We start from the raw sequence: 15,188 nt of genomic DNA on the forward strand, positions 1-15,188 counted from the left end.
TATGCGTTACTTGATACATACAACAAAATCCGTAACCCGTAACACCCTGTGATTGTACCTTGCTGTATTGCTGGGCTAAAGGCCTCCTCTCTTTTTTTTGAGAAGAAGGTTTGGAGCTTATTCCACCACGCTGCTCCAATGCGGGTTGATGGAATACACGTGTGGCAGAATTTCAGTGAAATTAGACACATGCAGGTTTCCTCACGATGATTTCCTTCACCGTAAAGCACGAGATGAATTATAATCACAAATTAAGCACATGAAAATTCAGTGGTGCTTGCCCGGGTTTGAACCCACGATCATCGGTTAAGATTCACGCGTTCTTACCACTGGGCCACCTCCGCGTATACAACAAAACAAATAAAACAAAAACGTGTTCATAATGTTGGTATGATAAATTACAAAAGTTATTTCTTTCTTCAGGATCCATGTTGACATAAAAAACTGCCTTTGAATTAAAATAAAACTTACGAAACAAAAATTAGTTTGTTATATTAATAGCTTAAGATTCCTACCCGCTATTTGTTTTTTCTAAGCTGATAAACATGCTAGCAGATATTTCACAGAATCAACACGTTAACAAATTTCGAATAGTAAACTTCGTTCAGTAAGCAAAAGCGCTAGAAGCAAATCTCTGTCATGATAACGAAATCACAGTTAATAACTATGGTCTTATCGAATATATATACATGTATATCTTTATATATATATTATTTCTGTACGTGTGTTTGTCATCTCACTCCTTCTAAACGGCTGGACCGATTTGGATGAAATTTTGTCTATATATTTCAATGAGTGCTTGGATGGTGTTAAAACTCAATTGGACTCAGTAAGTGGCGCTGATGTAGATACGTCACCAATTCAAACAATATCTATGGCAAGACGACGTCTGCCGGGTCCGCTAGTATATTATATATTTTAAGTGATCTACGATGGCTCATTAGTAAATAAGTTAATTTTTATTGAAGACTACGGGCTTAAGCTCGCGCCAGCACTGATTGATTTCATGCCGTGGTAAAGGAAAACATCCATGTGTTGCGTGGAAGCCTGTCACAATAGTGTTTCACCAATACGCATTGATGCAGCGTGGTGTATTGAGCTCCAAATCATCTCTTCAAAAAGAGAGGACAATGGAGTATTACAACTGCTGCCATGAGTGGCTATCTTATTAAGCTTCAGATCCCGAGGTATTGAGTACAATCCCTGGTGAGCTACCCAGACGAGATTGTACAAAGCCCTGCCACCAAGTAAAGAAGGACAAAAATACACGATAACTTTTTTTATTGACCCAACCTCATATATCTCGGGACCTTATGAGCTAGTCACTAAATCTGCTATTGAAGCAGTTAATATTACATAATGACTTATATACAAACGAATTGAGAGCCTGCGACGCTACATTCAAACGTCTCTCTCTTTCTCTTTCCATTGTGTGAAATGGACACATATCGCCGACGTCATGTGGCAAGGAGAATACATCACGCTAAGGACAAATTAGCACCAACATCTGTAACACGAAGCTGACATGACACTTATATACTATATCAAAGATGTGACGTTGTTAGGAGCATACATTTACATTAATTTTCTTGTTTCAGGGTTGCCAAATAGAAAAAAAAACTGAATAAACTTATAAATTAGAAAACAGGCTTAATGAATGTCCAAAATGAACTGATCGTTTTTGTAAACGTTTAAATACACGAAAAACTATTTTAATATATAAAAAAAGTCTTCTTCGAAAACGTGAAATATATATTTTGTTTTATTGAAATAATTTATAGTGTAACTATTATTATAGTTTTTATATGATGTATATGTAGGCCTTTCAAGCGCCGCTCAAATGAATCGGCGCGGCATTAATAAATGAGTTAGCAAACCCTAGATTCCTAGGGTTCGTAGTTATACAAAAATAAATATTTTAACGGTATAATGAACTTAAGACTACAACAAACAGAAGGCAAAAGCTTGGAAGGTTATGTTTTGGTCATAAATACAATAAAAGTATTTAATGAAATTTATTTCATAAATTTGACTACACATTTCGAATACTCCACCGTCCAATACTAATATATAATATACGTTATCGAATCGACCAATTAAAAATGAAATTCTTAATCACATATTTAAAAAAAAATCGTATACGCTTTTGGGATTAGACAAACTGTCAAGACAAAATGTCATGCTGAAAAATCGTTTATATATATACTATTAGAAATATAAAATGAAACAGATTATTAATATAATTATTATATAATTAATACGGAGTATCTATTCCTAATAATTAGTTTTGTTCGCATTTAGTGTATAAATTTTAATTGAAAATTTTAAACATACAACCCTTAGTCCAAAGAATTAAATAGACGAAGCGCGAAGAACGTGTGGTTAAGCCCGTTATGGTAATGCCAAATAGCAATGTAATACCATTTCGCCCGCAGTGTTCAGTGATCGAGAGCTCACGTGTGCTTACAATTAATTAAAAATCGTAATTAAGCCGTACTGCGTCGTAAAAACATTGTAAAAACAAAACAGCGTATCTAAAAACGAAGCTGGAATTTAATTTAATTGCAAATTATTAGAAATACAATCCTTTTTTTATCAATTTGTGAATATTTATGCATCATTTATTAGCAAAACAAACGCTTATTCGGTTTGTAAGGTGTTGTCATACGAAATATATCGCAATTTGTTGTTATAACGAAGCGATGATGTACGTTTTTCCTGAAGAAAATATAATAAGATAATTATTTACATGAACCAATTATTTACGCGAATAAGTAGGTATGTAAAAGGTTCCTATTAAAAATAATTTCTGTTACATTTGAATGAAGCTGTAATATATTGTTTTGTAGATTATATTTAGTATCTTTTTGTTTATTTTGTCTTGACTCCAGACGTGCTGCCTGTGCCTTTTTTATATTTTATCGGCTTATAATTTGGTATGATATGTGCCTGTATATTTTCATTCACAATCCAAATTTTTGGATTGAAATATTCAGTATCTTGTTGTGAAAACCTTTTAGTATTTTATTTTTAGGATTTCTTTCATACCTGGTGGACTCACGCCCGTGATTAAGTTCGCTGTGCGCCCATATTTTACTGCAATTAATTATTGTCAAACATAAAATATGTTTTTCCTATTATGTAAGATGAGTAAGCCAATAAATTAAGTACTTAGGTCTCTTTCTGTATTTTGTATTGCTGTTCACACTGTTCAAGAAAATGATCGCCCATGCGAAGGCCCAGTAAACAGACAAGTGTCTTCTAAGTCGTTCAATACAGATATTAAGTTAATCTTTGTTGTAATTGTTTTTTAATTAAAATAACAACTTTGTTTTTAATGTTTTTAGTATCAATTTGTAATGTGTATTTTGTTTTTTTATTTTATATATTATAAAAATGACTTTACATAGTATTATGAATTATTATATATGGCATTTGAAAGGGAAATAACCGAACAAATATAAAAATATTGCTGTGTTATTTATATTAATAAATTAAATGATTAATAAAACAAATAAAAACTTAAAAGCTTAGCCCATTAAAATAACATTTGACACCCGAAACGGCCTATGATTAAAATATCACATCTAAGAGTATTTACCTGCACTAATAGTGTTCCGTATTCCGTAACAGCCTGTGAATGTCCCACTGCTGGGCTAAAGGCCTCCTCTCCTCTTTTTGAGGAGAAGGTTTTGAGCTTATTCTGGTATGAAGGTTTGGAGCTAATAGTGTGCAATAAATTAATAATACAATTTTATAGTAGGAACTTCATAGCAGCTTGAACTTAAATAATTCATTATATATGTGTATAACTGAAACATTATTATTGTATTAAAGTAAATGTAACAATATAGGTAATTTTGAATATTTATTAATAAATATAATTATTATATGTAAAATAATTACAGTTTGGTTTTTTTTATTATTTTTGACAGTTGTAAACACGTGTGCCATATACGAGGAACCTGTACATATGAATGTACATATAAATTACAACCATTATATAAATGCAACACGTCTGGAGTCAAGACAAAATAAACAAAAAGATACTAAATATAATCTACAAAACAATATATTACAGCTTCATTCAAATGTAACAGAAATTAAAAGACTCAACTTCAAATGTATCTATATATTAATTGAACATTAAATCATGCCTTTCAATCATGCCCTTATGAATTTATTGTGTGTGCAAGCACAGGTGCAACGAGAGCACATAGGAGAAGCACAAACTGCTAGTACTAGATTGTTCCGAAAAACGTTCATTGGCTCAAAACCTACAGCCAAACAAGCTCACTGGAACAACGAGACCATGAGCTATACCATATATAGATCACGACAGACATACATCAGTGCACGGCTTTACGGTTTTATTTTTATGTCACTATAAAATTTACAGCATGTGGCATGAAATCCCCCACAGAGGCCATTAACGTACCGCCGCCAACACCGACAGTATTATATTCATAGGCCCAATAAATTATATTACATTTTTTTTTCTCTTTCTTAATTAATACGCTTAATATAATTAATTAGATATGTCGGAAGAACTAACGGCATAGTTTGTTGGTTGCATAAGTTAGAGACAGTTTATAGTTTAAATACTTTATATATTGTTTAAAATTCAAGTTTTAATTTAATTTAATTTGATTTTCTATATTATTTAAAATCTTACATATTTATTCTATATTGTGACTTACGTCGCAACAAATAAGAGTGGAGGTAAGGCGACGGTGTTGAGGCGCCACCTTAACGTGTTTTTGGCGGGAATTCTGAAAAGACGCGGGGTCGTGGAATAATTGTTTTAAATGGTAAATGCAGATGCTAAATACATAATTAATAATATAAATTGTAAACAGAAATAATTAAGTATTTTTTACGTTTGGTTTGCAGGGTAAGTGAGTCTGTGTAACTTCAGGCACAAGAGACTTATCATCTTAGTTCCCAAGGCTTGTGACGCATAGGCGATTCTATACTATACTTACTTACTAATATTTCTTACAGCGCCACGGGTACCATCATGTGCCCGTTGGTCTACCTATTAAAAAAACTGCAACTTGCAAGTAAAGCATAGTGTACAACAAAAGAAAGGAAACAAATATGAAATAATAACAGGTCTTTAAGAAATTTTGTCGGCAAGATAAAAAGAAGAATAATTCTCATGAACAAGAAGATTAGAAGGTTACAGAAGTTTAGTATAGTTAGTAAACTATGGTGGAGTACCACCACGCTGCTTCTAAACGGATTATTTGATACTTTTGGAATTTCATCCGGCACATGCAGGTATCACGATGTCCACCACCGACGACGAGATGGATTATACACAAGGACATCAAAGGTCAGTCGTGCTACAAAGACAAATTAAGAGCATGAAAATTAAGTAGTTCCCTCGTTTGAACCCGCCATATTCGATAAAGATTAACGTGAACGCTATTCAGACAATTTTTGTTTTTTACTTAACAAAAATAAAGCAAAGCGTATATTTATTATATATTTTAAGTATGTATTTTAAATCGAGACAGAAGGAAGAACCACAATAGACAAATATTTTTATTGAAATCTATAAAAGAGCAATGAAATTTTCAACTAAAATTTTTCTTCAAGTTAAGTGTATTAAAACAACCTTTAGACCTAAGAAAACTAATGTTTTCTTAGATATATCTTACAAACGGATACATTAAGATTAGCCCAACAAACATACCATTTTCGTAAGTCAATTTTCTAAATAACTCCTACGACAATCAATAAAGACAATTTGTGACGTACATATTTCTTCTTCTTTTAATATTTCTATTATTTCTCTACTAGTGACAGAAGGGCTGGCTCATTCTTCCAGAGGATCGGAATTATGTTTCAACGGAGAAACGCTGCTAATAAATTCGTGCCACCATTCCACGCGGTCTCAATTTGAACAGTGACTTTTTAAATTTTAATTTCAGATCTTAATGAAAATAATTGTTTATATTCCTTTTACATACATAAGATTGTCTAGTTTCTTTTTAATAAAGAAATTATTATTATTTTCAAGACAATATCCGATCAGCACTTTTGTTCGTTTAGTAATTAATATAATTAAATATGGCTAAAATAGGCAAGGTTGAATAAATGTACCCTATTTAACACGTCCGACGTAGAAGCACACAGAATCCTATCGAGTGGCAGTAGAATGCGGGACAGAGAGATTAATTATTCAGCTTCCGGCCACGCCCTCACATCCGTATATTTTAGTTTTTCACGTAATCCTCATTTCGCATCCATCCTCCTATCTATACTGATGAATTCCTCGTGACCTATTTCGGCCACGGCAGCTAATCTCAATTATGTGCACAACACAGCTGGACTCTCGGCATGGGATGGCAATCCGACAGACCCGAACGAGTTCAAGACCATCGGCTTTTACGTACTATTCGAATCACGGGAGTGTTTAACACTTCACTTTCTAGACACCGGGCTTATTGAGAATCTTCTACAGAAAAACTTAATAACTCTCTATTGGGCCAACCCTGGGGCTTGATCCCAGGACCTCTAAATATGTAGCCTTATATATAGCCACTAGAAGAACGAGGCAATTGGTGTCCTATATACTTAGAGTTCGTTTGAAAGTGTTATCTCAGGGTCTACCAGTCCGATTAGGGAACATATACATACATTACTTTAGATAGCATATTTATGGAGAAAAATTATAGATAATATATGTATTTACCCCATAGATAAGAGGGCCCCATGGATACAAAAGCTCGATAGGTCTTATCGGGGTGGCAGCCTAGGCTTTTCACAATTGTTACCCTTAAAGAACCTACCTAATAAAGATCATACACATACTCTTAAATACATTATTGGTTATTTGTATGTTTGTGTTATTTATTCTTAATTAAACAATTTAGATATTCTTCATATAAAAAAAGTTAATATTAACGGTGTAATAAGTTGGGTTGGCGTTCTATGGGGGAGGCTTTCGTCCAGCAGTGGACGGCAAAAGGCTGAAAATAATAATAATAATAATTAAAAAATAAGTACGTCTTTTTCCTTAAATTTAATTGATTACCTTTTGTGTCTGGGGTGCCAACACTTAAAATATGCTATAATTATAAAATATATTATAAATATTTATAACGCTTCGAAAAAAGCAGTCAACTCAGTAGTTACACCTTTTCATAAGACATACATGTAATATCATATACAAATAATTTATCATGCGTAAAAATCAACGAATACTAACGAACTCATATCATCTTTATAATCTTGAAAAGTATTTTTTTTGCCGTTTGCCGTCCACTTCTGGACGAAAGCCTCCATACAACGCCAACCCAATCTTGGACAGTCCGCATCAACAGGTTAATATGCCTTATTTATTATTCACGCTAATAATTTCCGACGAGTTGGTGAAATTGTAGCAAAACCGGTAAACATATCGTGACCGTAAATGTGTACATACGCCAATATTTGTTTTACTTGGTAGGACTTTGTGCAAGCTCGTCTGAGTAGGTACATCACATATTTAACCGCGTAACAGCAATTAGTATTTTTGTGTTTAGGCTTGAAGAGTGGTGCCTGTGTATAGGCAAAAGGGATATAATATCTTAGTTCCCAACGTTATTGCCGCATTGACGACGTAAGGAATGATTAATATTACTTACAGTGCCAATGTCTATGGTGGTGACTCTTTAATATCAAGTAGCCCATGTGGCCGACCGCCTATCTATTTCAACATATATATATATATAAATTATGCGATTAGCACAGGACCGGGTTAATTGGCACGCTTGTGAGTAGGCCTATGTCCAGCAGTGGATTAATGTAGGCTGAATATGATGATATAAATTATGGGATGATATGTATGTCTAGCCTAATATGCCTCAGCTTTTAAGGGTTGCCACCAAATATTGAGCATTTTGTCATTACTAATTCCATGTCATTTCTCGTGAGACGTCTTACGACACTTTTATTAAATTATACAAATGTAAAAAAAATAGTTTCTTTCACCAGTACTCAGATCAGGGTATTTTCTTTTCCGAACCGGTGGTAGTTTTTAATTTGATTACCAATAAGTAAGTGTAATGTTTCCACATTGAATAAATTATTTTGAACATTTCGCTAAGCTACTTAATAGCATGACGTCCTTTAAAAAACAAAAAAAACGAAACACCTTTTTACCTTTAATTATTTTTTTAAATATTTACCTTGTACCGTTTTGTCAAAGTGACAAAGAGCTTCATTGTTTCGTCCGGAAACAAATGTGTACTTAGCCTAATGACGCGGATTATACTAATCGGCACATCGCTTTATATTCAACATTAAAAAAATATTAACTTTGACAGGTGTACCGTGTGCCCTTAATTTATTTTATCAAAGGAGGTTTTAGTATGTTTTTTATTATCACAATAACGCTGAAACTAAACTAAGCCGAGAAGTCGCTGTGGTTGGAACGTATGAATCCCAACCGATGATCGCGGGCCCAGACCCAGGTAAGCACCACTGAATTTGTGCTCACTTTAGATTAAATTAGCTCTGTGGCGAAGGAAAACATCGTGAGGAATGCATGTGACGGACAAAATTATGCCACATATGTATCCAACCTTCACTGCAGCAGGGTGGTGGAAAAAGCTTCGAACTGCTGCTTAGCCCAGCTGAAGGACAATCAGGACTGTTACTTTACTTTACCTTTTTTTAAATGAAACTAAGTAAATAAAAAATAATATTTATACATTTAAATTACTGAACTTAATTTTAATGATATTTTAAATGTAAAAATGAGTTTGCTTACATAATCTGAATTATACATAAAGACGTTTATATATTTAACCGTGTTTTCTTTATTTATGGTTAAATAAAGTAACACACTGTTATAAAAAATATAATATGTTTATTCCACCTTTAGGGCTTCCTTACGGCTGAGCCGTATAATGAAATGTGTAACTAAACAAAATGGCTTCGAATATTTTGTGTATATTTTTATGTACTCAGCAAATTGTTATCTTAAAAAATAGATACACACTTTTTAATATAATATTTTAAGTGGCTAAATAAAAACCCCCGTATCCAGAGCCATATAACTTTTTTTTTATTTTTTTTTTAAAGCGGGTATTTAAGTATTTTGCTATTAAATATATTTCATTGACTTGAAAAGTGTATTTGTATAAAATGTTTTACAATTCAAATTTAATGAGCAACAATACATTAGGAATTGTTTGGTGTTACGCAAATCAGCAGAGAGTTTCCAATGATGATGTTGAATTGCCGAAAATATGGTAAGAGTCCATTTATATACTAGCTTTACCCTCGGCTTCGCTCGCGTCGTAATTCAGAATCGCTAAATATACCAATTTCCATAACTTTTATTTCAAAAATAAATAATTAATACAAACTTTTATCACAACTAATTACTACTGAAATTACCATTGCTTAAGTTTTGCTTATAATTCATCTCGTGCTCGGAGATTATAAATAAAAAATATCGTAAGATAAATCTATCAAGTGTCAAGGATCAGCGTGGTATAACCTCTAAATATTTATTTTAAGAGAAAGCCTTAGAACAGCAGTGGGACATTTACTTTAGTTTTTTTTTTAGTGGGCTGTTAATTTAGTTTTATTATACATATTAATTTAGTTTTATTATGCTTTGCCCGAGTCCGTATTTCCTGATAGGTACAATGTTAGTGTCTTCAAATCCAGAGTAAGCAGGTTTCTTATAGGCAAGCGTGCTACATCTTAGACCGTGTCGATGCTTAACATCAGGCAAGTCAACGGTCAAACGCTGGCCTTGTGGTCTTGTGTGGCTGGTCAAATTTTACCTAATGCCGGCTTCGCACGGATAGATAGTAAGAAAATTGTATTTCTGATAGGATTTGCTTACAATCCGTTCTTAGTGAGTGTCTACGTCGGGGAAGGAGTAACTGTGTCAAATTTCAAGTCTATCGCGCGTATAGCTTAAAAAGTCTAGTGATAAGTGATAGTTGGCTTATATATATATGTCGCGGATTCAAATAAATTGCCATTTTAATAGCCGCCATTGTCGTCCAATATGTTGATTTTATTAAATCAGTCAGTGCGCACGTCCGGCGCTGGCGCTGTCATGAAAGCAAGAGACCAAGAGGCCAAGGGGGTCGACACCATTATATTTTATATTTCCATTATTCGACTGTACAATAAAATAGGCACCCGTCTTATATTTTCACAACTTGACGTCTGACAACCGACCCGGAACCCTTAAGATGTCAATGACCTTGTGTGGTGTTGCTATTCTAATAAAATAAGTGATGTCGTATACCCACTTAAATTTATTATCGTTGACATATATATATATATATATGTGTGTGCGTGTGTATGTTTCGGTGTAATTTCTATTTAATTTCATGTTTTCTGCAATACTTATCTTATTGTTTGTAATGTACTTAAAGAAGCGTTTAGACAAAACGTAAAAATGACTAATGAATTGAAAAAACACGTTTTAGACTAAATTAATTATTCTAAGTTGTCAACAAAATTAATACAATGTTGTGGGCAATTACTGTGCTTGCAACTCTGCAACAGAAATTGTAAAAAGTTGAAAGTGTATAATATTATATTCACTTATACATATTTTTTGTAAACTAAAGTAAGGTTTACAAAAAGTGTTTAATATGTACATACGTTTTAGTTATGTGGGGACATTTATGATACAAATAGTGTTCAAGATCAAATGATATTATTTAATTTATCTTCTCGTCAATAGATGGCGATAGATTGATTTTACATCACGCTATAAATTTTTTTTTTTGAAAGTACTAAATAAGTTTTTGTAAATTTATAATGAGAGAGACTAATTACACTATCTGACCGGCAGTTCATACTCGGTGATTTTATTTTGAAGTCTCACAGTACCAATACTACCGGGTAACCCCAAACAAATATATTTCATTATATCTTGCATAATTTTTACAAAAACTTAAAATTATTTTTAGAGATTATCTTTACATTTTAACGTCATTTACAGTTCTACAATAGAGAAATGGGTTAATCACGACGGTACTCGACGAGGACGGCTGTCCCTCCGGACCTCCACGCTGTTACTTAACGGCACGGCACGTTTATATAAGGAGGAACTCGACAAGTTATATAAAGGTATACATAATAATACTACTATTGTAATTAGAAATATATTATCAGTATTAATTTTTTTTTAAATTAAAACTGTAAGCTGACTGACAAATCAACCTGGTAACTGACAAAATGACTGGTAGGTCACCATCGAAAATAAACGACTTTATTAAGTTATGTTCCTTGTGCCTGTTATACTGGCTTCACTCAAAAATTGTCTATAATAAATGCATGTTCATTGTGAAGACTGATTTTTATATATCGTGTATTTGTTCAGAAAAGCTTAACTTGAAATTTTCAAGCGATATTTCGTACGATTTTCCCCCGCCATCTTGAAAAAGTGTATAAATTTTATTATTTCCATAACTCTTTGCAATACAAAATAAAACCAGTGTGCCCAGTGCAAAATGATAAATAATAGTTCGAATGGAACACCGATTATTGACACTAGATGGCACTGTTTTCATTCCATACAAATAGTTATCATCAATGCTATCGAATAAGTAAAAAAACTCTAAATAGACTGTTCTGCTGACGTTACACGAAATTGTCACAAAGAAACACTGATTACGTACTAACATAAACCTCAGACATGTTACATTTAATGAAATAATTTGACACGAAGAATATACCATATTCTTGTCAGCTACATAGTGAAATTGTATTATATCTGGCTTTCTTTACCGTGTCCTCAAATTTGATTATATCTGTATCGTAATGTGTTTTCGGGACGTGACGCTAAGTCATGTTATGGCGATATTAATTTTTTTACAAAATTATCGGCAAAACAACTGAACCGATTTTAATAAAATTTGGTATGATGGAAGCTTAAACTGCAAAGACATGAAGGAAAGTGACTTCGCATGATGATGCGTGTATTCTTGAAATGTTATAATAAAAAAAAATTATAACACGGTTTCGACTATAGGGTATTTTGATTAATTGATTTTCGAAATATTTAATGAAACGTTTCCGTTACAGATTGTATTCAACTTGACAAAAGGATGCTGTATCGTCGTTCGCGAAGCACATCTGTCACAGATGATAATCATTCATCCTCACCAGAGATAGAACATTCGAGAAGTAATTATCTATCAGCTTTCCGTCTTGTCTCCGTAAAATAAAAAATAAAAACCATGATCAACATGAATTGATGTATAAAAATTAGAACCGTCGAATAAGTAATCCTAGGTAATCAGTTGTTATTTTTTTTTAAATTTAAAATAGGTAGGCAGATTGGCAAATAGAACACCCGATGGTAAGCCAGCCATAAACGTTTTAACGGGGTTATTTACTCCCTCCAATTAAGCGTAGTGTAGGACGCCCTGTGGCAAGGTGGACCGACGATTTAAAAATGGTGGCAGGTACGGGATGGATGGTTTTCTATGGGGGAGGCTTTCGTCCAGTAGTGTTCGGCAAATGCTGAAAAAAAAATTAAGCGTCCCCTCCCTGTTGTATTGTATTTTTAATAAATTAGTTATGAAATATTGCAGATTCAATGAAGAATAACAAACGACGCAAACATAATAAACGTCATAGAAGTTCTAAAAGCAATTCACAGAGGTCGCTAGCGGAGGATCGTCGGCAATCGGAAGGTTCACGGAACGTCGAAAGCTTTGAAACTGGTCCTGCGAATTATGACGTAAGTCTCACCTTAGGACTTAGACTACACAAATTACATTTTCATATTTCTGAATAATAATGTCATCAATAGTATATTAATAACAAAATAATTTATATATTGAAATGTTATTTCAAATTAAGTAAATTGAAAAAAGAACTGTTTATTTCTTGACATAGAAAATTTGTTAAAATATATAATCATGCTTCCAGAATACAGAACTAAATAAAGTTCGCATAAATACATATATACTATGAGTCAGTCTGTATGTACAAAGGACGTCCCATTCAAAATATATACATTAAACATAACATTTAAAATGCAACTAAATTTCAAATCAATGACCTTATATTTTTTAGTTTAGTACTTTAATGTTTCAAGAGTTTTTTTTTTAATGTGACAATTTTAAGCGTAAAAGACGCTTTAATATTTTATTTTCAGCGGCAGAACTTTTCCACAACGAAAACATCAGACGCAGGAGTCCAAACGACAAAATCATACATCGCCAATTTGAGAAATAAGTATAGTTACACTCGTAATAATGCAAATCTGGCCGCTGACACACCCATGGGCCTTATTATGGTGTACAATAATATTTCACGCTTGCCGAGCAAAATAATATGTGCCAATATTAACAAGGATGTTAATTTGCTTTGAAATACATATATTCGATAGATTTTTTCCTGGAATTCTTAAATGACGTCTATACTTGCAATTAATTTGATTCGAGTCCTTTGATTCTGAACATCGATAAAAAAAAAACTAAAAAAAACATCATAAATATGAGTAGAACTCTTAATACATTAAAAATCATTTATGCTTATGCATTGTTTTTTATTACATTTAATCCTGCCTCTAACTTGACAACTTTTATATTAAAATAAAGAAGAGAATCGCAAATAGGCCACCTGGTATTAAGTGGTCTTCATCGCTCATAGACATTGGCGCTATAAGAATTTTTAACCGTTCCTTACATTGCCAATGAGCTACCAACATAGAGAACCAAGATGTTATATCCCTTATGCGTTGTTAAATTGGCTTACTCACCCTTCAAACCTGAACACAATAAAACTAAGTATTTCTGATTGATGATATCTGATGAGTGGGTGGTACCTACTCAAGACAACATTTTTTATAAATTCGTAAATAGACACATCATTCGACGACAGTTAAAAAACACAACATGATAATAAAATGTCCTCCTAAAGTGTTGGTTGTAATGATCATCCTTTGCGATTATCAAAATTAAATCAAGAAACACTCTTTAATAACAAAGCCACAGTTCAAGAGTTTGTGGTTTAAATTACAGCCAGACGTTCCCAGTTACAGCGTTCTTCGCTTTCCTAACGAATGTTCCTGAAATAGAATACACTTGCGAAGCGCTTTTGCCGTTTCAACTAATTTATGAGTGTTTATTTAACAAAAATGTAGCAAAGATAACAGCGAATGAAAATTGTATTGAATATGGTAATATGATTGATTGATAATGTCCTCCAGACCGATTTCGGACTCGGCGGCCAATCTCCATAGAGATCAACTGCACCGAACAAGCGTGTGCGCACACACAGGTGCACTGTATATTCCGTCACCCTCCTTATCCGATGGAGCAATTTGACCCGACCGGATGAAAAAAAGATAATAAAAATATAGTCGAAAAGTGTTGGATGGAGTAGTTCAGGTGCCAGGACCAATCACATGCTTGCCGATGCACGGAAATTTACACACTTCCCTGTCAGACTAAGGATCTTAGGTTTAATATATCCTTTAGGTACTCGGACATGTATATAACATGTCGTGAAGAAGACGTGAAAACATAAACAAACGAACTCACTTTCGCTAAGAATATGAATATTAGTTAAGATTCACATAACATGTTTGATATAAACACATACAAACAAATTGTATTTGAATAATCTTTGACAAATTATCGTATCATACAGACGTGAACCTTTCTTCGACTACAAGGAAAATATTTTATAGAAAAATGCTGAGCAAATAATATGACCTGCTATCACACCGAAGCTATTATTTCTATCCTATCCTTTACATTTTCTTCTATAAATCAATCTACTTCATGCCAACTCTGAAAAGAAAAGGTGACTAGCTAAGATTTTTTTTAATACTACTTACCATTAAGACTTTTAGAACACCAACAACGTAAGCACTAAATTATTAGTATAAGTAGCCATTTTTTTATGGTGAAGGTTGCGGACGAGCGTATGGGCCACCTAATGTTAAGTGCTAACCAACGTCGATAGACATTGGCATTGTAAGAAATTTTAATCATTGCTTACATCGCTAATGCGCCACCAATCTTAGAAACTAAGATGTTATATCCTTTGTGCCTGTAATTACACTGGCTCATTCCCTCTTCAAACCGTAACACAACAATACCAAGTACTGCTGTTTTGCGGTAGAATATCTGATGAGTGGGTTAGTGGCTTGCACAAAGCTCTACCACCACTAAAGTGGCCTAGTGGTTAGAACGTGT

General features: G+C 33.2%; 1 protein-coding gene and 1 long non-coding RNA gene across 2 annotated transcripts; both read left to right on the forward strand.

The window, feature by feature from the left end:
• Window positions 1-2,644: 2,644 nt before the first annotated feature.
• LOC126775503 (uncharacterized) lies at window positions 2,645-5,918 on the forward strand. The gene is made up of 3 exons (XR_007669884.1): window positions 2,645-2,778; window positions 5,005-5,338; window positions 5,809-5,918. It is a non-coding gene; the product is annotated as an uncharacterized LOC126775503 (long non-coding RNA).
• A 3,187-nt stretch (window positions 5,919-9,105) lies between these two features.
• LOC126775482 (uncharacterized) lies at window positions 9,106-13,422 on the forward strand. Its single transcript, XM_050497459.1, has 5 exons — window positions 9,106-9,248; window positions 10,973-11,100; window positions 12,058-12,159; window positions 12,570-12,718; window positions 13,139-13,422. The coding sequence occupies exons 1-5, from the start codon at window positions 9,142-9,144 to the stop codon at window positions 13,352-13,354; spliced, it is 702 nt and encodes a 233-aa protein (XP_050353416.1). The 5' UTR covers window positions 9,106-9,141; the 3' UTR covers window positions 13,355-13,422.
• Window positions 13,423-15,188: the final 1,766 nt, after the last annotated feature.

This window comes from Nymphalis io, chromosome 18, assembly GCF_905147045.1.
Source record: "Nymphalis io chromosome 18, ilAglIoxx1.1, whole genome shotgun sequence".
In the NCBI taxonomy this organism is placed as follows: Eukaryota; Metazoa; Arthropoda; class Insecta; order Lepidoptera; family Nymphalidae; genus Nymphalis; species Nymphalis io.

Coding starts and splice junctions, on each gene's coding strand:
- LOC126775482 (XM_050497459.1), top strand. CDS start 9,142: ATGTTTTACAATTCAAATTTAATGAGCAACAATACATTAGGAATTGTT. Junction 9,249..10,972: donor GTTGAATTGCCGAAAATATG/GTAAGAGTCCAT, acceptor CGTCATTTACAG/TTCTACAATAGAGAAATGGG. Junction 12,719..13,138: donor CTGGTCCTGCGAATTATGAC/GTAAGTCTCACC, acceptor TTTTATTTTCAG/CGGCAGAACTTTTCCACAAC.